General features: G+C 40.5%; 1 protein-coding gene across 4 annotated transcripts in view; it reads right to left on the reverse strand.

Annotated features, from left to right (window-relative positions):
• Positions 1-11,101: 11,101 nt before the first annotated feature.
• The window catches only part of CLCN3 (chloride voltage-gated channel 3), a 215,168-nt gene continuing 204,294 nt past the window's right edge, over positions 11,102-21,975 (reverse strand). For all 4 annotated transcript variants that reach the window (XM_030191558.1, XM_030191554.1, XM_030191559.1 and 1 more), the window contains one exon: positions 11,102-12,181. In XM_030191558.1, coding sequence (XP_030047418.1) covers positions 12,091-12,181 — 91 coding nt within the window. In that variant the 3' untranslated portion in view covers positions 11,102-12,090. The remainder of the gene's footprint in view (positions 12,182-21,975) is intronic.

Genomic DNA, 21,975 nt, shown 5'->3' on the forward strand with positions numbered 1-21,975 from the left:
ACAATATTTAGTTTATTGCCTCGCTGTCTGGACTGATAAAAAATCCTGGTAGTTGGTGTGTTGGGTCTGTGAGTGCTTTCTGGGAACAGTGGGACAACAGGAAGTGTGGCTCCAGTAATCTAGAAATCACTACAATGTGTTTTCCTAGTTCTCATCTGGGGTTCAGTGCACTGTCATGAAAAATTATTTCCCAAATTTGTTTAATTTTGATGGACATGTCATTGCAATTGTTGATGAGATAAAGTATTTGGAAGTTATATTAGATTCCTTACTAAATGATTCCTCTTAATATATTAAGTTAAAAAGAGTGAAGCATGTGAAACTGGGATTACTTTAATCAGCGTGAATTGGATTGGAGATTCAAGGGTTTGTATTGTTAACAATTTCTGGTTTTAAAAGGGAAAAAAATGAAATCAGGTGTATTACTTTCACTAATATTGGACAATAAGTATGTTTCCAATTAAATTGATGGACTATGCACCGTTATGGTCTTGAAGAAACCAACCAGATATGTGGAACAATGATTTAGATAAATAATAATTGGGGATAATCGGGTTAATACCACGTTTTCTTTGTTTGCTGTTGTTTAAATTGATCTCCTTGTCTTGTTTCACTCTCCCTATTTATTTTGTGGTCTAAGAAAGAGAAAGATTGTATAAAATCCATTTATCTTGTTGAGATTGTTTTCTTCTAATAATTTTTAATGTACAATCATCTCTGTTTTACTGTTTTGCAAGTGATCCTTGTAAAATGAAAAAATTATAAATAAATGATTTAAAAAAAGATTCCTTACTGCCACTGAAACCTCATCTAAAGAAGATATGTCGTAAGATATTTTTTAAGTTGAACTGTTTGAGAAGTCTAGGTGATTTCATGAATAATGATCATTTTTGAACAGTGGTCCAAGCATATTTCCTTTATTTGACTACTGTAATGCATTACTCTTAGCACTATCGAGTAGATCTCTCCACACATTGCAAGTGGCACAGAATGCCACAGCTCAATTCTGAGTTTCTCCCAATGTTCACATCTCTCACCTTATTTGAAACAACTACACTGGCTGCCAGTTGCTTGGCAGTCAACTTTAAAGTTGTCTTGTTGGTATTCAATTTATTGTACGATCAGTCTCCAGTCTATTTAGCTAGTTCTTAGAAGGCTTATACCCCTACTCGCAACATCAAAATTTGCCCAAGGTATCATCTTTTCGTCAAGTGAGACTTGACATGTATAGAGAGAGAATTTTAATGATCGCAGCACCTCTGCAGCACTTGCATGATGCACAATTGATTCTCCATTCAGGAAGCAAAGGGATTTTTTATTCCAGCATGCTTTTGCTACTGTATGTGTAGTATGCATTGTACAATTGATCTTTTTTTAGGAAGTGGTTAAAGGTATTTTTATTAAGTTCATGTTATAGTAATGAATTGGTTTTATTTGTGTTTTATGTGAAAATTATAATGGATGTGATTATGTAAACCTCCCAGAATTGTAGATGGTGCAGGGTATACATTTTGGTGTGTTTTTGTCTTGTATAAGTAACCACTGCTCTTCCTTAGAGTTTTTAGCTCCAGTTCTCCTTGCCAACTATGTTCAGTGGCAGGATGGCTTTTTGTGGTGGTGACCTTCCTTCTGTGCACAGAGCAGGTGAGTGTAGTGGTTCTTTCTGCCAGTGCTATTTCTGGTCTCAGTTTCTGTATGGAGTAATTCAGCTGTTACTCCTGTGGTGTAGGGAAAGAGGAACTGGGTCAGCAGTAAGCTGTCACTGCCACAGTGTCGCCCTTGTCTGGTGGATTGCTTATCATTGCCAGCGATTTCTGGAAATGTTGATTTTTTTTTTCTCATGTCCTGTTTTGCTGAATCTTCATTCTAAGATTACTATATATATATATATATATATATATATATATATATATATATATATATATATATATATCTTTCATTATCAAAACAGATCTTCAGTTGTGTCTTACAGAAACTTGGTTGAGAAAAGGGGAGGAAGCCTAACTGATGTATTGTTCGGCTGTGGGATTTGCTGCTGTTTCCCTACCCCGTGGCTTTGGCCGTGGTGGTAGTGTGGCAGTAGTATATGATGGCACCGCACTTACTGACAAGTGCCCATCTTCTTCCATCCACATACTGAGATTTTAGTAGTCAATGTTAGTTTTGCCAGAGAGTTGCATCTGGTGCTTTTTATTATTATTATTATTATTATTTTTCTCTCTCTCTCTCTCCTGTTTGGAACATATTTATCAAGCACTAGCGGCAACTGTGGTTCAATTTCTGACAACAATATTCATTTTTTGGATGGGTCTGTGACTTTTTTGACTGGTGTGTTTCACACCAAAGTCTATAAAAAAAACTGACAGAAACAGTGTATTACAATACCGGAGCTGCCATCCTTGTTCTTCAAAAAGCAGTTTGCCTTACTCCCAATTTTTGCGGCACTTTAGAATCTGCAGCAATATAACAGATTATAAACAATAAGCTAAGCAGCTGACTACAGATCTGTTACAATGGGGGTACCCCAAAAAGGTCCTGAAAAAATCTTATACGCGAGCTAAGTTCAGCAAGAGGTTTATTACTATCCACTGGAAGGTTTCTCCAGAAGTAAATTGGTGAGACTTTTATTTTACACCATAAGGCGGGTGGGGAAGAGGTGGCCAATGTGATACGTAGAAACTGGGACATTATGCAGCCCCATGCAGTTTTTTCTAATCACTCTTTAAGAATAGCATTTTACAGAGACTTGAATTTGAAGGAAATATTGAGTCCAGCCGCATTATCAGCAGGTGAATATAATCAGCAAGCACTCAAGAGAAACGTATGAAGTGCAGTGCTTGTACCTATTGTGACATGATGGTTGAATGTGTTGATTGTATCAATGATTCTGATGGTAAAATGTGTAAATTGAGGTCAATTACCAATTTATGCCTTGAAGTGCCCCTGTAACAAATTGTATGTTGGCAAAACTACACATAAGTTATGTACCCATTTGGGTGAACATAAATCCAGTATAAACAACTTCAAATTAGGAGCGCCTTTGGTTTCTCATTGTAAAAAAAAATCCATCATGATTTTTCATCTCTTTAGTGTTTGGCGATAGCTGAAGTATGTCATTCCTTGCACGGAGACAGGAACAAGTGTCTATTCCAAGAGCAACGTTGGATTTTTTTTTGTCTGAAAACGCATGAACCTTGGGGTTTAAATACTGTTTTACAATGGACAGTCTTTTTCTAAATATAGGATCTGTGTTTACAGATTTTTATTTTTTTTTAATTGTTACATACCATCATGATGATGTCACTGTACTGGGGTTGGTTGCTGTTTGAATGTGTCTTTTTATTCAGTGTGGGAGCCATCATTGCAGTTGGTCATACACCAAGATTAGCAGGAGTGATGAGAATAGGCGTTAGAGTCAGACTGCTGTTTTGAAAAGTTTGTTTTCTGTTTTTTTTTTTTTGTGCTTATATATTGATATTGATGGCAGTTTCATCTGCAGGTACCAGCACAGTGAGGTCTCCTGATAAAGCACATGGCAAAATGGGTCCCCATCGGGACAGACAATGTCTTGCTCCTGTGTTCACATGGTGCTGCTGGACAGAACAGCAGGGCTACATAATGGCATCTTGAATCTACATTAAGGTAAGTGGTCTCTTGAGCGCCATTCTAAAAGACATTTATTGTAAAAGATATTTACAATAAACATAGTGACATTTTCTTGGACATTTATTTTTAGGAGTTTTTTTTCTGATCAATGCTTATTTTTTCAACTGATAGCTGTAAAGAACAGTGACTTCTGAAAGCCCACAGCTTCAGTTTGATGACGTCTTTTCCTCCCATTTTTGTATTTTATATTGACAAAAAAATATATTTACAAAAACTTAAATAAGGAATATTTGTGTGTAGGACTCTTAAAAAAATTATTTTAAATTCACTTTTGGTTGTGAGGTTATTTACACCTATTGTGATAAAGTGGTGTAATTTTCTAAATGTACATTAAAATCACCTAACAACATGTGGATTCTCCCCCTAGTTCAGAACATTTTCTGTCTTTTTTTTTTTTTTTTTTACTGATCGTGGCCTGTGGCAACTGATTCAGGGCCCTACCCATATGAAGGGTTTTACTTGAAAACTTTCCCTCTCTGTTCTCTTGTATATCATTATCTGGTCTGATCATTTTGCAGTTTTTTCTTGCTGATGATTCGCTAGTGCCAGTGTTCACACTGGTCCACATATGCATTCTTATGTGGATCCCTTTGCAGTTTCCGCCATTTTTTTTAACCAATTCTTGTGGGAGTTTCCTGCTAAGCAGGTAGTAGAATAGAATTCTGTCATAAGGTCAGGCTTTTGATACAGCTGTCCCCCTCCAAGACGTTTACATGTCTCTTTATATTCCTATAATTTTGTAGTTCCATTCCTGTTTTCAATTTATTTATTTATGAGGATTTATTTACCACCTATTTGAGGGAAAGGCAGTGTACAGCAAGAATAAGTGAAACATAAGCAATAGACAGAGCAGTAAAAATATTCAAACAATATAAAGTATGGCATAGTATGCCTCACTACAATGTCAACACAATAAAACATTTTAATAGACAGCATTGGGCGTAAGCAAAAATGGAACATATAGATAGATAAAATAGACTAACAGGAGTAAGAAAATAAGGGACTAGTTTAAAGGATGTTGCAAATGAGGTCAGAAAGGTGCTTCAACAATATCTTATCTAAGGTAGGAGTGGATAAACATGTCCTGCTATAATATGTGAAGCTGCTGTCATTTACGTCATTAAAGGCCTGGTTGAAAAGCCAAGCTTTCACCTGCTTCTTGAAGTACAGATAGTCTTGTGTTAAGCAAAGCCTTTCAGGGATTGTATTTCAGAGCATGGGGGTTACTCCAGAGAAGGCTCGCTTGCGGGCATCACATCGTGTGATGTCTTTGGAGAGGATGTGGTTAGGCATACTCCTTAGGAGGGCCTTGTGTGTACAGGGAGATCCTGTTCTTCAACTACTCTAGGCCAAATATTGCGTAACTCTTTTGTATATGTAAACTGCCTCATGACTTCACTGGAGTGCGGTATATCAAATGTATAATAAACTTGGTGGCATTTCTCCATGAAAGCACAACCTATGGTAACACTAGGGTCTTAGACTATTGAAACAACGAACAGGGAGGGCTGAATATTTAAGGCAGAAACATCAGAGGCATGGCTAGTGCTGAAAGAAACAGCACTAGGCTAAATTAGCAAAAAAAGAAGTATTTTTCAACTCTTACTGAGAACTCCCAAAATACTGCTTGGAATTTAAGTTACCATTGTTTCTAGTGTAAGCCAAATATGTCTTCCCTTTCACAGCCTTTAGCACAGGAGTTAGCTAACTGGTTTTAGCATAAAGTTCTATCTTCACAGGCCTTTTTGTTTGATTTCTGTGCCCGCCTCTAGTCTTTCATCTGGTTCTGCTGCTGCATTGGTTGGTTGTACACCTTTGACAGATTCATTGTTAGAATCAGGGAAACTGTACCCCTCTAATGGAGAGGCACTGCAGATCCTAGATGTGGAGGTTTTGTCAGTTCAGGATACATCCTTTAATCATATATGGTATTCATTTAAACTGCCTAGTTTGAAGTCTTTTTTTTTTTCCTGGCTTTTGTCTTCATGTATTACTTATTGTTAACCAGATCACTTACCATGGGAGGGGATTAGACTTCCTATCCTTGGGTTTCTTGCTTTGTTTGGGAGCATACCTCACTCCGGATGGTTCTGAAGTGGCATTCCTTAGACCTTTTATTTTCTACAAGCTATTGACTCAGCTCAAATCTCTGCTTTGTGGAAAAGATAGTGTTAGCTCAATTGGTAGAGCAGGTTGAGGCCATTGCCGCTCTTAATTCTCACTAACTGGGTTTTAAAGTAAGTCAAAATACTGAAACAGTATTGGCAGTGTTTCTTAGTGAAGTGCATTCAAGGTTGGACAGTGGTCATATAGCCTTAGCCATTCCCTTTGATTTGGTGATTCATCAGTCATTATTGTCTTGACTTTTTTTTCTTAGGGGCTAAGTGTTGAAGTAGTTTAGCTCTTTTTTTGGCAGAGCAACCTTTTTCTCTCTCAAATATATCTATTTCATCATCATCAACCTGCCCGTTGCTTTGTGGAGAACCGAGCTCAACTTTTTCACTATTTCCCATGCTGAGCTCCATCACTGATGTCACCTATGTGTAAGGATTCAAATCCTGCTGTCCTGGAGAACACCTGCTATAAAAGTAACTTAATTTTATAGCAGCAAAAGAACATTAAATTCAGAAGTTCATGTTACCATCTTGCTGCCTCCCTACTAGCAATCATTATCCCCAGGTCTTTCTAATAAAGACTTTAACGCCTGTCTGCACATCTTCCACACTCATGATTTTATAGACCTCTATCATATCTTTTCCCAGCTGTCTTTATTCCAAGTGGAAAAGACCCAAGCTGTTTAGTCTTCATTATGGAAGTAATTCCATCACCTATTATTTTGGTTGCCCTTCTCTATACTTTTCCAAACCTGATTGTGTCTTTTTCAAGATGGGACAACTGTAACTAAATACAGTATTCAGTATGGTTGTAGCATGGATTGATGCAAAGGCTTTATAATATTCTCCCTTTCCAAATAATTTCTAACATTCTATTTCTGTTTTGATCATGCTCCCACTAAACACAGTGTGTTGTCCACAACAATGCCTGGGTAGTGACATGTAATATAGAACCCAGCATCAAGTAACTATATTTTTCTCTATCTGCAGCATTTTGCATTTGTCCATATAGAATTTCATCTGCTATTTAAATACCATGTCTCTTGTGATTTAAGTTTGTGATTAAACATTTTGTTTGATCACACATTTCATCACCTCACTCAGCATTCCCTTTTCTAGATCATTCATAAACAGTTAAAAAGCAACAGGCCCAGTACAGATTTCCGAAACACACCATTATTTACTTTTTTCCAATTATAGAACTGACTACAGTTCTACTCCCCATTTCATCTATTTTAACCCATTATTGCATCCTATTCCATTACACTTTAATTTCCTCAGGATTACTTTATAAGTACCTTGTCAAATGCATTCTCTAAGCCAGATACGAACTAGCTAAAAAAAAGATTTATTTGTTACATTTGTATCCCACATTTTCCCACCTATTTGCAGGCTCAATGTGGCTTACATAGTATCATAAAGGCGTTTGCCAAGTCTGGTAGAGGAACAAATACAGGGTGATGTGGTCAAATAAGGTAGGTATGTTTCAGGCACACTAGGGTCGAGGATAGGGAAGGTTATATAGTGTCCAATACGATCTTTGGTTTTGCTGTGTTGCAAAGTTCAGGCCTTTATGTTGGGTCGGTAAGGTATGCCTTTTTGAACAGGTTGGCTTTTAGTGATTTCCTGAAGTTTAGATGGTCGTAGATTGTTTTCACAGCTTTGGGTAGTGGAGGTTTAGGTATGTTCGTGATGATTCAGTTCTATTCCTGGTTGGTAGACCTATAAGGTCTGTCATGTATCCTGGGACTTCGCCGTAGACAATCCTGTGGACCAGGGTGCAGATTTTAAAGATGATACATTCTTTGATTGGTAGCCAGTGCAGTTTTTCTCGGAGGGGTTTGGCACTTTCGAATCACGATTTACCGAATATCAGCCTGGCTGCTGTGTTTTGGGCGGTCTGGAGTTTCTTTGTGAGTTGTTCTTTACTGCAATGGAATCTATGTGGGTTGTAGTCTGCATGGCTTAGTACCATTGATTGTGTTAGGTTATGGAATATTTCCCTTGGGAAGAAAGGTTTTACACGTTTAAATTTCCACAGAGTGTAACATTTTCTTTATAGTGGAGTTTACTTGGCTCTGAAGTGTAAGATTGCAGTCAATTGTAACGCCGAGTATTTTTAGGCTATCTGAAATAGGGAGAGTGGGGCCTGGGGAGTTTATGGTTGTGGGTTTGTAATTATTGTGTTGGGATGAGAGGATGAGGCAGTGTGTTTTTTTCAGTGTTCAGTTTCAGTTGAAATGAATTTGTCCATGAGTCTATGGTGTTCAGGCCGAGCTTGATTTCATTGGCGATTTCTGTCAGATCGTGTCTGAAGGGGATGTAAATTGTGACATTGTCTGCATAGATGAACAGGTTGAGGCCTTGATTGGCTAAGGACTTGGCCAGTGGGATCATCATTATGTTGAAGAGTATTGGTGATAATGGTGATCCTTGAGGTACTCCGCTGTCTGCTTTCCACGGTGGTGGTATGTTTGTATTTGATTTTACTTGGTATGTTCTGGTGGTAAGAAAACCCTTGATCCAGCTAAGTATATTTCCACCAATCCCGAAGTTATCTAGGAGTCTTAGTAGTATACTGTGGTTTACCATGTCGAATGCACTTGACATATCAAATTGGAGAAGTATGCTTTTACCTGTGGCTATTTCATGCTTGAATTTAGCCAGGAGAGTGACTAGTATAGTTTCAGTACTATGGAGGGGGCGGAATCTCGATTGTGATTCTTGTAGAATTGAGAACTTGTCCATGTAGTCAGCAAGCTGTTTGGTCACCAGGCTCTCCATCAATTTGACTATTAGTGGGATAGATGCGACTGGGCGGTAGTTGTTGATATCGTTCATTTTTTTTCTTTGTGTCTTTTGGAATTGGGGTGAGTAGGATGTTGCCATGTTCCTCAGGGAAGAGACCTTGTTGAAGCATGTAGTTTAGGTAGGATGCGAGGTCTTCTATGAAGAGATCGGAGGCAGATTTGAGTAGATGGCTGGGGCAGGTGTCCAGTTTGCAGTGGGTATTGGAGAACCTAGGAGTCGCTTGGGTAACTGATTCAGCGGTGGAGATCGGGCATGGACTGCCCCACAATAAGAAGAACGCACTGTCAATAGTAACGCTTGGTAGGGAACTTGTTCGTTCAAAAAAACGGCAGAGGAATGCTGGACATATCCCTAACAGTTACACCACAGCCTTTTCATTGACTACATGTTAACTTTGTCTAACCTGCAGTAAATGTTTCCTGCATGGCTTATCATCCTTCATGTGTCTGCCACCCCTGGCTTAGAAGAATCCATTTGTGTGGCTGATTTTATCGTGCTTGTTGACACAGAAAAAGTTGCTTAACAGTAAGAGAAGTTAAACCAGCCACATAATCTCTCCCATAGAGCTGAAGCTAAACTAACACAAACAAGGTGTCTTGTACAGAGCTGGCAGTGTGTGAACTCCATCTTGGCACTGCTGTATGTCATCATTCATGTGGCTGATTTACAGGTTGCTGAAGAAGTGATGCCCTGTTTAGTTTAGCTTCTTATAGCTGCAGAGGTTTTGGTGAATAATATTAAATTATATATTTAAGTTTCAGGTAGTAGATAAAAAACAACAAAGCAGTGGAATCAAATGCATTTATTGTTCCAATAAAAAACAAGAAAGCATTTATCTACTGTTTTGTAAGCAGTTGTGTGCCTTTTTGTTTTTTTTTGTTTAGTTTCAGGTAGTAGCAATAAACGGTAGCATGGCCTAGCGCAGTAGTTCTCCATTCACATGACAGGGACACTGCTAGACTGTCCAAAGTCTCAGAATCAACCTGCTTCTATCTCCATGTTCCATTACCAAAGGAGAAAAAAAAAATAAAAAGCAAAGTTTTCACATTGTATTCCTACCAGTGGATAAAATCAATTAAGATGGTCGAAACAATTCGGTTAGTGACTTTTACAAAACAAATGATGGGGTAAGTGGACTCAGAACCCACAAGACACTATTAAGAAGGGGTATCAATCTCAAGAAACCACTGCATTAACACTAGTGTACTGCAAATCATGATGGTTTGAATAAAACATCTGTATAAGATGGTCCAATAAATTAAAATGTTATATTTTTAACTGATAAGCAAAAGTAGAAATTAATTAAAACATCAAAACCAAAAATTTGTCATATGTTAATTTAATTTTAAATTACAGTACTTTAATCTTATTGTACCTATCATGAATAAAAACACTGAGATGAATATTAGCTACAGCTCTGGGCATCACCCACAGTTTAACAAGTAATTCAACTGTTATAAACGAAAGGAAAAGATGTCCACATCCTCCAATCACTGCATCTGCTCAGACCTGTGACTTGAATAAGATGCTGCCAAGTAGTCCATTAGAAAACAACAAGCCCCTACTTAATAGCACAGGCAGTCTTACTTCCACATGAGAGCTTTCCAGTGTAAAGACCAGATGACCATACATGTCCAAAAGAACAGCCCAGCAAGTGACATCATCAGGGACCAAAGGGCATGTGCTTTATCACAGCATGATTTTAGTTTAGTGCTCTTATTTTGAATGACATCTTGGCATACTCTGGAGGCATAATTACTACATTTTTAAAAATCACTTTCTAGTCAAGTTTACTTTCCTACTATAATTAAAATGAGCTGTTACAGAAGTCAAAGAGCCTGTAAATAATATTCATCGAAAGTATGATGTTTTATTTCTTCTTTTCTAGCTCTTATGTTGAGTAGCAGCTAATATTTTTGTAGCTGCAATTTTAGGTGCTAGTTTGCTACAGCCTAAAAAGTACCCCCCCTCCTGTTTACTAAGCTGTGCAGCAATGCCGACACAGCTCATTCAAAGTGAATAGGCGATGTTGGCAGCTAATAGCATGGCTTAGTAAACAGGAGGGAATGTAATTAAACTGGAGAAAAGTAGCACTTATTTTTCAAAAGCCTGCAATGCTCCCATGCCATAAAATTGTACAGTGTTTCAGTTCTTACACTAATCAATAGATGAAGGCAGTGAAAGTGAGATTTATATTTTAAAAACCACTTCTAAGTAAATATTAAATTATAAAGAAAAGTAACTTCATTGTTCAAACCTCCCACATGTAAACTTCTGACTATTCCTCCCACTTCATAAAGGATAGTAGTTTAGTTTACTATAGAATTACAGTATAGTAAAAACCATTTTTTAAAGGAGATCTTATATAATTTGAAATATGATAATTTTTCAATTACTAAAAAAATAAATAATGCAATTTTGGGGAAAAATATACATTTAGTGAAAGCTACGAAAAGAAAGCAATTTTCTTCCAGGTGATCTGCTTTTATTTTTGTTTGGGGGGGGGGGGGGGGGGGGGAAGCCTGGATCTGAATCTCCATGAAACACCCCTACCCTCCATTTCCAGTGATTATAGCATGCAGTTTATAACACAGGTGCAGTTGAACTGAATTATTCCTGTTCTTTAATCAGTAGTGTTTTTTCTTACTCTGCAGGATAATAATGGTAGGTCCTAAAGTTTCCAGTAACATAACATAAATAAAAATTGCAGGACCAGTTCACATTAATGTTACTTATCTTAAGGATCAACAGAAACCAAAAGGGGTTTTTTTTTTTTTGTTATAGTTTGGGGCATGATAATAGGCTGCACAACTTCCCAAGTTTCCTAAAAAGATTTGTATCTCCTTCAGTTTCTCAGAGTATCTGTAGTTTCTTAAACATTTGGTGAAGTGTGAAATCACACCTCAATGGCACACAAGCACTTCTTTGTGATTAAGCCTCAATAAATCTCAATATGAGAAACTACTACAGTACTTCAAAAACAAAACAACAAAAAAAAAACTCCAGGTGCACAGGGAGAAAGGGGGTGGGGAACCAAAAGCTCTTCTGGAATGTAGCAAGGTGAGATGCAATGACTAGACAATTTTATGAGTCAACACAACAGGCTTTTCCACAGAAAAAAAGGATATCTTCTCTCAGTCTCAAAAATGGCTCAATTCAATGCAATGCAATCCCTGCAGCAAAAGGGACTGCACGTCTTTCAAATACTCATTTAACAGGCTAGCCACTGGCTACTTCCCAGCTCCCTGAGAAGGCATCCACCTGCACCTATCTGGCAGCTTGAATCCAGTGCAACTGACTTTCTTCCCCCATGGTATATGCCAAGTATATCATTTCTCCTCTGTCAAACTGAACAAATTCCCACAATGAAGCAGCAGTGTGCAAATAGTGTTGAAGAGGCTCGGCTTGTTTCCATTTTTAACAATCCCCTTTGGCTAAACTGTGTTTTTCAATAAATGAATCTCTTCTTCTGTTTCTTCTCTCTCCTCTGCTATAGGATTCAGTTGAACATTATTAACTCGGGGTCGTGGTTTCCCATCTGGGCCATATGACGGAGGATATCTTTTTTTGTTATGATACCAAGGAGGCGCCTGGAATGAACAAACAGGGGATTAATATTAAATACAAAAGGGGGTTTAAAAAAAGCAAGTCCTAGATTTGTTTTGTCCTTTTTGTTGACAGAAATAAAAGTATAATACATGTAAAATTCAGATTTTCTAGATTCAACAAAATATTGTACATGTAACCATCATCTTTCAAAGGAGCAAATAGCTAGTTTCTCATGATCAAAGCATGGGATAACTAAGTTCAGAATTGTTGGTATTTTGTTGTTTTCTCAAATAAAATTTTGATTGTATGCCAACAAAAAAGTTTAGAAAAAAAAAAGGGGGGGCAGAGGGGCAGCAAAAAGAAAGAACAGAGTGAACAGTAAAGAAAGTGATATTGCTCCATTATGAAAGGATGTTTTCAAATCTAGTCATCAAGAAACAACACGTTGCTTGATGCACCAGGACCCTGTACCCTCAAATTAAGTTTCCCTCCCCCGACTGTGCCCAATCCATTTTATAAAAATTCAGCAATGTCATAGCAGAATTCAATTTTAGGAACAGTCTCTATTGAAAACAGCCAATATCACACTGTGTGAAAGCTTTAGAAAAGGGTCGACTCCTTTGAAACCCACTGCTTAGAGAAAACACATTTAGGAATTGATCAGTAGACATGATTTATTAAATGCAGCTGTTAACCAAAGTAGAACTGTGAAGTCTGGAAGGGTGAAGGCTGCAACCTTCTCAGGATGATACCACAGTAAAAGCAGAAAGCAGAAGACATAAGCTGCTGCCTTTAATTATTCAGGTTAGTACTTTATAAAAGGAGGCATGAAACATGTGTGAAATATCACAAAGTAGACAACTAAGGTTTTGCTGAAGCAGCTAAATTTGGATAACAGTTTAAGGAGTACTTATTGAAATGAGCTGAGTGCAGAGAAGATGGAAGGGCTGTTTATAATTGAGCATAGTAGTTACAGTTACATGCTACAAACTGCAATTGTTTTTCTTGAATCTATTGCTTCACCTTTATTCCTTATAATTTTGTAGTCGTTGCCAGAAGACTAGGATGAGCCACTGGGTCTATAGCCCAACCAATATTTTGTCCCAAGCTCTCAGCAACTTGTGAGTTTAGTAGTGGGGCTGTAGCTTGGTTTATTTAGCCCTCTCAGCCAAAAAAGAAAGTGTTTCTTTTGCCCTAATAACCACACATCATGCATTACTGCTTTTCTTTTTTGGGTCTTGCTAGTGTGTTTTAAGAGATTTAATTTTTTACGCTTTTTAAAAATATACTATTTGTACACCTCTTAGGACAACTACACTCCAGTTTTAGAATCTAATCTTGTTTCTCTCAACTATTTTAGATTTACAATGGTGCACGTGTTTGAGGAGGAACTTTGAAAAAAGCCTGATACATTACCTAAGAAGATACTCTTAATTAACATTTTCATTGCTAAAAAAAAAAAAGTGCTAGTAATGCAGCTTTTAAGATGTAATGTCCCTAAAATTAAAATAAAAATAAAAAATTGGCTATTGAGTGATTTGAAATGCTGGCAGAAAAGATGCAGGAACTAGAAGAAACCCATGAAACAAGTATACAACACCAGTCCAACAAGTGTCCAAACCAATCCAGAGCTTGGTTATTTTGCACCATCCTCAAGGAATATCGTAAAATTGAGGTATTTCTGTCAGACCTTTGACATTGTCATACACAGGAGATTCAGAAGTTCATGCAGATAGGTCCTATAGTGATAAATTCAACTAAAATCTAGTCAAGTAACATGCAACAGATTAATCACCAAAGTGACATAGGTTAAACACCAAAGTGCCACAGGTTATAGTTCTGGGGTCCTTTTCAAAGCTTTCATAGTGATATTGCAGAGGGACTAGACTATTTATGCAGAAGTCACCAAGATTTGGAGCAAGTTAGAAACCATAAAAGAAGCTGACAAAATATTCAAGAATATAACAGCGATGATTTTTTACTAAACAAAACAAATCATATATTGGAAGTGGCATACAAACTGAGAGGAGAGCAGAACACAATGGGGGAATAAGGTATTGTTAACAAAACAGAAAAGGAAATCTGTAGGTACAGAAGGCTTGCCAGCCACATATGGATTTAGTAACAGAAAAGGGTAACAGCCTACCTGGAGAGCAGGGGGAGGAACAACAATAGTATCAGAATGTGAAAAAAAAAACATGGGACAGAAGTGAGGATCTTTAGTAGCAGTTAAAGCCACTGGATCCTACAGTAAGTAAGGAAAGTGTAACAGTAGGTAAGCTGCATGGTGTTTATCTTCTGTTTCTAATCCTTTGTTTAATCACTTTGAACATATTCTGCCGGATTCTATATAATGCGCTTAGCATTCCGCGCTGAAATCTAAGCGTATTCCATAATGTGCATAACTTAATTGGCTTAATAGGCTAATCAGCATTGATAACAGCACCTTACAAGCAACAATGAGCATTAATTGGCAATAATTAGAATTTACGTGTACAACTTGCTAAGTGTATTCTGTAATAAACTATGCCTAAATTCTAACGCATGCAGTTCAAAAGGAGCATGGAAATGGGCATGTCATGGGTGTTCTAAAATTTATGCACGCAGTTATAAAATATGCCCCAAAATCTGCATGCAAGGATTTATGCCAAGTTTTCACTGGTATAAATGGAAGCGTGTAGCTTTAGGTGCTGGGATATCAACTAAGCATATTCTATAAACCGTGCCTAAATCTAGGTGCCACTTATAAAATACGTTTAGCCAGAAATGTTTACTGCGTGGATTTTAGGCACCTTATATAGAATCTGGCCGATTATGCTAAGGTTTATTTACTACAAGAACACTTACCCAATAAAAGCCTCATTTTTGTAGGATATTATTACTATCTCAAATGTTATTTTCTAAGAATATATGTTACAGTTCAAATCTGTAAATACTGACATCCTGAACTGTATAACTTTTATGTTGTCAAATATTAAATTGGTCTTTTTGCTTTCAATCTTTATTATAGACTGTGATGAACTTCAAGTCAAAAATATATAAAGGTGCTGTGTGGTACAGAAATCTCATTCGCACTGTATTTTTCTTTTAACACTTCTCTTAAATGTCTGATCAGATAAAGGTTGTATTCCAAATTTAGTTTAAAATTCAGATGTAATAACTGTATTGGTCCAGTAGTACTATTTGATTTGAGTCTTGAAGTTCAGAGGCATCTTGGCCAGTGGTTCCTCAACTGTGGTTGGGACCCCAAAGGGAGTCACAACAACAGGGCTTCTCCCCCTCCCTCTGAACTTGGAGCATGACTGATGCTCAGCAGTGAAAGTTCACAGGCCCCTGGCCCCCTTCTCCTGTGTGCTTCCTGTTAGAAGTACTGGGATTTCCAAGCATACATTGACACACAGGCTCCTATGCTGACTGCTGCTACTGTTATCACCACTGCTGCCTTCATGGTTTGGACTGTATGGGGTGGGGGGAGAGGGGAGTGGATAAGAGAGGGTAGTAGAGGTTTGTTTGTTTGGAGTTTTTTTTATCACCATCATCATCATTTGGGGTTGTTTTTAAAATGGGATTACAGTGGATAAAAGTATAGGAAACACTGATCTTTAATCTCCAAAGCATATTCTTTTCATTCAACTCTAAACAGAGAGGTCCGGTAATGAGGGGAAGCTTTTCTTTTTCACAATTATTCCATATGCTTTATCTGTTTTTAACAAATGACTGAACTATTTTAAAAGACAGATATCTGGATTTAGTTCACACCTTTCTCAGTAAGCTAGAAAACATTTTCCTTTAAAGACTCAGAAAAATGATTTTACAGCCCTGATTAAGCAACATATAATTTGATTGTACCACAGAACAGTGGTGTTATCAAATCCCTCCCACCCCTTACATCATACATATGTTTTACTCCCAATTTATCAGGGATTTTAAAAGTAGAACTCTAATAATGCAGATAATACAGTCTTAATTGATTCATTAATTTAACCACTTCAATGTCTTACATAATTACTTTCCCTACTGTTACTGTGCATCTGGTTACTTTAACTTTTTCTCAGATCAAATCTTTCTGTTTTGCCATCCAGGCTTTCACCTATCCAGAGCAGCCATAGTTAGAACCCAAGGATTAGTAGATGACTATATTAAAGCTTCCAATAAGCCTGGAGTAACCTGCACAAAGGGAGTAATTCTGTAAGGAGCCACCTAGGTTTAGGCTGCATATGGACATGGCAGTATTCTGGTAATTTATGCATATGACCACTTGCACATGTCAATGTCCTCTTATAGAGACAACCGGAAAAGACGGCATACGTGTGGACAGAGTACATGTGTATGTGTGTAAAATTATAAAACATTGTAATTTACATGAATTCATGCAGACATCCAAGTGCAGCTATTTGAAATAGGGCTGGTGTAAATGGTTGTGCCTAAATGTATGCACATTCTCTGCCATATTCGCTAATATTTTGTAAAGAAAAGTGGACGCTTACTTTATAGAAATGACTTTAAAAAAACCCGACACCATAACTGGTATCTATAGTAGACACCTTATTATAAAATTACCCTCAAAGTGTCCATGAATGTGTGGCAGCCAAATGTTTGAGCAACTGCCCTGTTAGTTTCAGTAGCTGTCTGGATTATTATAAAGTTTAATGGTGTGATAAGGGAAAAGACCTGGGTGTTAAATTATAGGAACCAAAAAAGGAACAGAGACAGCCTCATTTAAAATTACCTTTCCCTCAAAGTTTGTACATACAAAGAACAAATTGTAAAGCAAGAGAAGTGTTGGGAAAATTGTTAACCATCTGACTACAGTCAGTACTGAAACAGAATGTAAATATGATTTGGGACAGAGAAGAAAGTGGCAGGATAGGATTTGAGAGATATAGCACACAGAGCTAGGTGTTGATTAAAGTATTTATTTGGATTTTGCTCATATCCTTTTCAGTAGTAGCTCAATGTGAGCTGCATTCAGGTACACTGGGTATGGTTATTTATATATGTTTTTCACCCAATGTAATAAAGAACCAAAAGAGAGCAATAGCTGGGCAGACCAGGTGGCCAACTGTCCCTTATCTACTATCCTGTAACTGTTACTATATAACAATTACTAGTAAAAAAGGCCCGTTTCTGACACAAATGAAACGGGCGCTGCCAAGGTTTTCCTTGGAGTGTGTATGTTTGAGAGAGTGTGTGTGAGAGTGAGTGAATGTGTGAGTGTGTGTGTGTGACAGAGAGTGTGAGCCCGATAGAGTGTGAGAGTATGTGTGCGATACACAGACTCTCTGTGAGACTGAGTGTACGAGATCGAGAGAGTGTTTGAGAGTGACTGTGATACAGTGTGAGAGAGAGTGTGTGAGAGTAAGAGAGAGAAAGAGCCCCGTGCGTTTTCTTCAGAGGGTGTATGTTTAAGAAAGTGTGTGTATGTGAAAGTGCCAATGTGAGGGTGCTCTCCAAACCTACATTCTTGCAGTAACATCCGCAGTCCAGGCCCTCTGCAGGACCACAGGGGCGGGCAGTGATACAGAGTGTATGTGTGTGTGAGACAGAGAGAGAGACAGACAGACTGTGTGTGTGTTAGAAAGAGTGTTTGTGAGAGTGAGACAGAAAGAGTGAAAGACTGTGTGTGTGTGACAGGGCGATATGGTGTGACAGTGTGTGTGTGTATGGGTTGAAGTTCCATGACCCCCTCTCCTTCCCTTCCTCTCCTTCTGTCCGAGGTGCCGGCTCCCCTTTGTCTGGAGTTCCAGATCCCCTGTGTGTTTTCCACACAGTGTGTATGTCTAAGAGAGAGTGTGTATGTGAGAGTGCTCTCCATCCCTCCTTTCTTGCAGTGACATCCGCAGTCCAGGCGCTCTGCAGGACCACAGGGGCGGGCAGTGAGACACAGTGTATGTGTGTGTGAGAGTGTGTGTGAGACAGAGAGGGAGAGACAGAATGTGTGTGTCTGAGACTGTGTGTGACAGTGAGACAGAGAGAGTGAAAGAGTGTGTGTGTGAGAGAGAGAGATAGTGTAAGTACTTATCTGGGAGTTGGGTGGCGTTGTGAGGCGCTCTTGTGGTCCGGTGTGGGGCTGCTTTGAAGAGATGAGAGGTGGTCAGCAGTGGAGGAGTCTGCTGTTTTCGTCGTGGCGGTGGCAATGGCAGCAGTGAAACGTTTAGTTGGGGGGGCATTTTGAGGCGTACTTGTGGGCCGGTGCGGGGCTGCTTTGAAGACAGGAGAGGTGGTCAAGTGCGGAGGTGGTCAGCTGTTTTTGGTGCGGCGGCGGCAATGACAGCAGCGGCACGTTTAGTTGGGGGGCGATTGGAGACGCTCTTGGGGGCCAGTGTGGGGCCGCTTTGAAGAGAGGAGAGGTGGTCAGGAGCGGAGGAGTCAGCTGTTTTCACGGGGCCGCTTTGAAGAGAGGAGAGGTGGTCAGGAGCGGAGGAGTCAGCTGTTTTCACGGGGCCACTTTGAAGAGAGGAGAGGTGGTCAAGAGCGGAGGAGTCAGCTGTTTTTGCTGCGGCGGCAGCGGCAATGACAGCAGCGGCACGTTTAGTTGGGGGTCATTTTGAGGCGCTCTTGTGGGCCGGTGCGGGGCCAGGCCTCCCTCCTTACCGTTTTCCCGTAATTCTGCATGATGGCCAGCTCAGCGGTAACTGTGGAGGGAGGCTGGTGAGTGCGTCACTGCCGTCAGGCAGTCTTGAACCTTTTCTGTTTATTTTTGCGCTCCAATTTGTTCGCGAGCCAGTTTTGGGGGGGTGGGGGAGAGTGGATCAGCTGTGAGGTTTTTTTTTTTTCAACCATTCTCATGTCATAATGGGTCTAGTGACGTCAGCTAGGGCTTCGGAGCGTAGCAGACCAACTGTGGAGAGAGTCACGGACACAGGCAGGCAGACCCATAGAACGTTGGAGGTGAGCATTATTATATAGGATATTAATCTAATTGCCACTATATAGTTTTAACAGGTATCCATCTAGCAAAAAGGACATATTTCTGTTATAGGTATACATGGCGCTTCTCTATATTTGATTTCAGATAATTGTAATCAAGAGTTCCTGAAGAAGATTGTTTGAAACCCTGTAGATTCAAACTCATGATGGTTTCAGCTACAGGAGAGTGTTCTGCTTGCTGATGACTTCAAAAAAGAGCTGATAAGTGCCAGGAGAAGTTGTGGCTGTTGGGTGCGGTGCACACACCCGGCAGCATTGAGATAAGTGCACCTTTATTTGTCTACAAACTATTATTACAAGACAAGATTCTATAGATAAGCTCTGTTGCGTATATAGCGAATGCTACATACCTGTAGAAGGTATTCTCCGAGGACAGCAGGCTGATTGTTCTCACTGATGGGTGACGTCCACGGCAGCCCCTCCAATCGGAATCTTCACTAGCAAAGTCCTTTGCTAGCCCGCGCGCACCGCGCATGCGCGGCCGTCTTCCCGCCCGAAACCGGCTCGAGCCGGCCAGTCCAGTATGTAGCAAGACAATACTCTTAAGGGAAGACACAACTCCAAAGGGGAGGCGGGCGGGTTTGTGAGAACAATCAGCCTGCTGTCCTCGGAGAATACCTTCTACAGGTATGTAGCATTCGCTTTCTCCGAGGACAAGCAGGCTGCTTGTTCTCACTGATGGGGTATCCCTAGCCCCCAGGCTCACTCAAAACAACAACCATGGTCAATTGGGCCTCGCAACGGCGAGGACATAACAGAGATTGACCTAAAAAAATTTTACCAACTAACTGAGAGTGTAGCCTGGAACAGAACAAACAGGGCCCTCGGGGGGTGGAGTTGGATCCTAAAGCCCAAACAGGTTCTGAAGAACTGACTGCCCGAACCGACTGTCGCGTCGGGTATCCTGCTGCAGGCAGTAATGGGATGTGAATGTGTGGACAGAAGCCCACGTCGCAGCTTTGCAAATTTCTTCAATGGAGGCTGACTTCAAGTGGGCTACCGACGCAGCCATGGCTCTAACATTATGAGCCGTGACATGACCCTCAAGAGCCAGCCCCGCCTGGGCGTAAGTGAAGGAAATGCAATCTGCTAGCCAATTGGATATGGTGCGTTTCCCTACAGCCACTCCCCTCCTATTGGGATCAAAAGAAACAAACAATTGGGCGGACTGTCTGTGGGGCTGTGTCCGCTCCAAGTAGAAGGCCAATGCTCTCTTGCAGTCCAATGTGTGCAGCTGACGTTCAGCAGGGCAGGAATGAGGACGGGGAAAGAATGTTGGCAAGACAATTGACTGGTTCAGATGGAACTCCGACACGACCTTTGGCAAGAACTTAGGGTGAGTGCGGAGGACTACTCTGTTATGATGAAATTTGGTGTAAGGGGCCTGGGCTACCAGGGCCTGAAGCTCACTGACTCTACGAGCTGAAGTAACTGCCACCAAGAAAATGACCTTCCAGGTCAAGTACTTCGGATGGCAGGAATTCAGTGGCTCAAACGGAGGTTTCATCAGCTGGGTGAGAACGACATTGAGATCCCATGACACTGTAGGAGGCTTGACAGGGGGCTTTGACAAAAGCAAACCTCTCATGAAGCGAACAACTAAAGGCTGTCCTGAGATCGGCTTACCTTCCACATGGTAATGGTATGCACTGATTGCACTAAGATGAACTCTTACAGAGTTGGTCTTGAGACCAGACTCAGACAAGTGCAGAAGGTATTCAAGCAGGGTCTGTGTAGGACAAGAGCGAGGATCTAGGGCCTTGCTGTCACACCAGACGGCAAACCTCCGCCAATGAAAGAAGTAACTTCTCTTAGTGGAGTCTTTCCTGGAAGCAAGCAAGATGCGGGAGACACCCTCTGGCAGACCCAAAGAGGCAAAATCTACGCCCTCAACATCCAGGCCGTGAGAGCCAGAGACTGGAGGTTGGGATGCAGAAGAGCCCCTTCGTCCTGTGTGATGAGGGTTGGAAAACACTCCAATCTCCACGGTTCTTCGGAGGATAACTCCAGAAGAAGAGGGAACCAGATCTGACGCGGCCAAAAAGGAGCAATCAGGATCATGGTGCCTCGGTCTTGCTTGAGTTTCAACAAAGTCTTCCCCACCAGAGGAATGGGAGGATAAGCATACAGCAGACCCTCCCCCCAGTCCAGGAGGAAGGCATCCGATGCCAGTCTGCCGTGGGCCTGAAGCCTGGAACAGAACTGAGGGACTTTGTGGTTCACTCGAGATGCGAAGAGATCCACCAAGGGGGTGCCACACGCTTGGAAGATCTGGCGCACCACTTTGGAATTGAGCGACCACTCGTGAGGTTGCATAATCCTGCTCAGTCTGTCGGCCAGACTGTTGTTTACGCCTGCCAGATATGTGGCTTGGAGCACCATGCCGTTCCGGCGAGCCCAGGTCCACATGCTGACGGCTTCCTGACACAGGGGGCGAGATCCGGTGCCCCCCTGCTTGTTTACATAATACATGGCAACCTGGTTGTCTGTCTGAATTTGGATAATTTGGTGGGACAGCCGATCTCTGAAAGCCTTCAGAGCGTTCCAGATCGCTCGTAACTCCAGAAGATTGATCTGTAGATCGCGTTCTTGGAGGGACCAGCTTCCTTGGGTGTGAAGCCCATCGACATGAGCTCCCCATCCCAGGAGAGACGCATCCGTGGTCAGCACTTTTTGTGGCTGAGGAATTTGGAAGGGACGTCCCAGAGTCAAATTGGTCCAAATCGTCCACCAATACAGGGATTCGAGAAAACTCGTGGACAGGTGGATCACGTCCTCTAGTCCCCCAGCGGCCTGATACCACTGGGAGGCTAGGGTCCATTGAGCAGATCTCATGTGAAGGCGGGCCATGGGAGTCACATGAACTGTGGAGGCCATGTGGCCCAGCAATCTCAACATCTGCCGA

The sequence above is a fragment of the Microcaecilia unicolor genome, chromosome 2 (genome assembly GCF_901765095.1).
Source record: "Microcaecilia unicolor chromosome 2, aMicUni1.1, whole genome shotgun sequence".
Taxonomy (NCBI): Eukaryota; Metazoa; Chordata; class Amphibia; order Gymnophiona; family Siphonopidae; genus Microcaecilia; species Microcaecilia unicolor.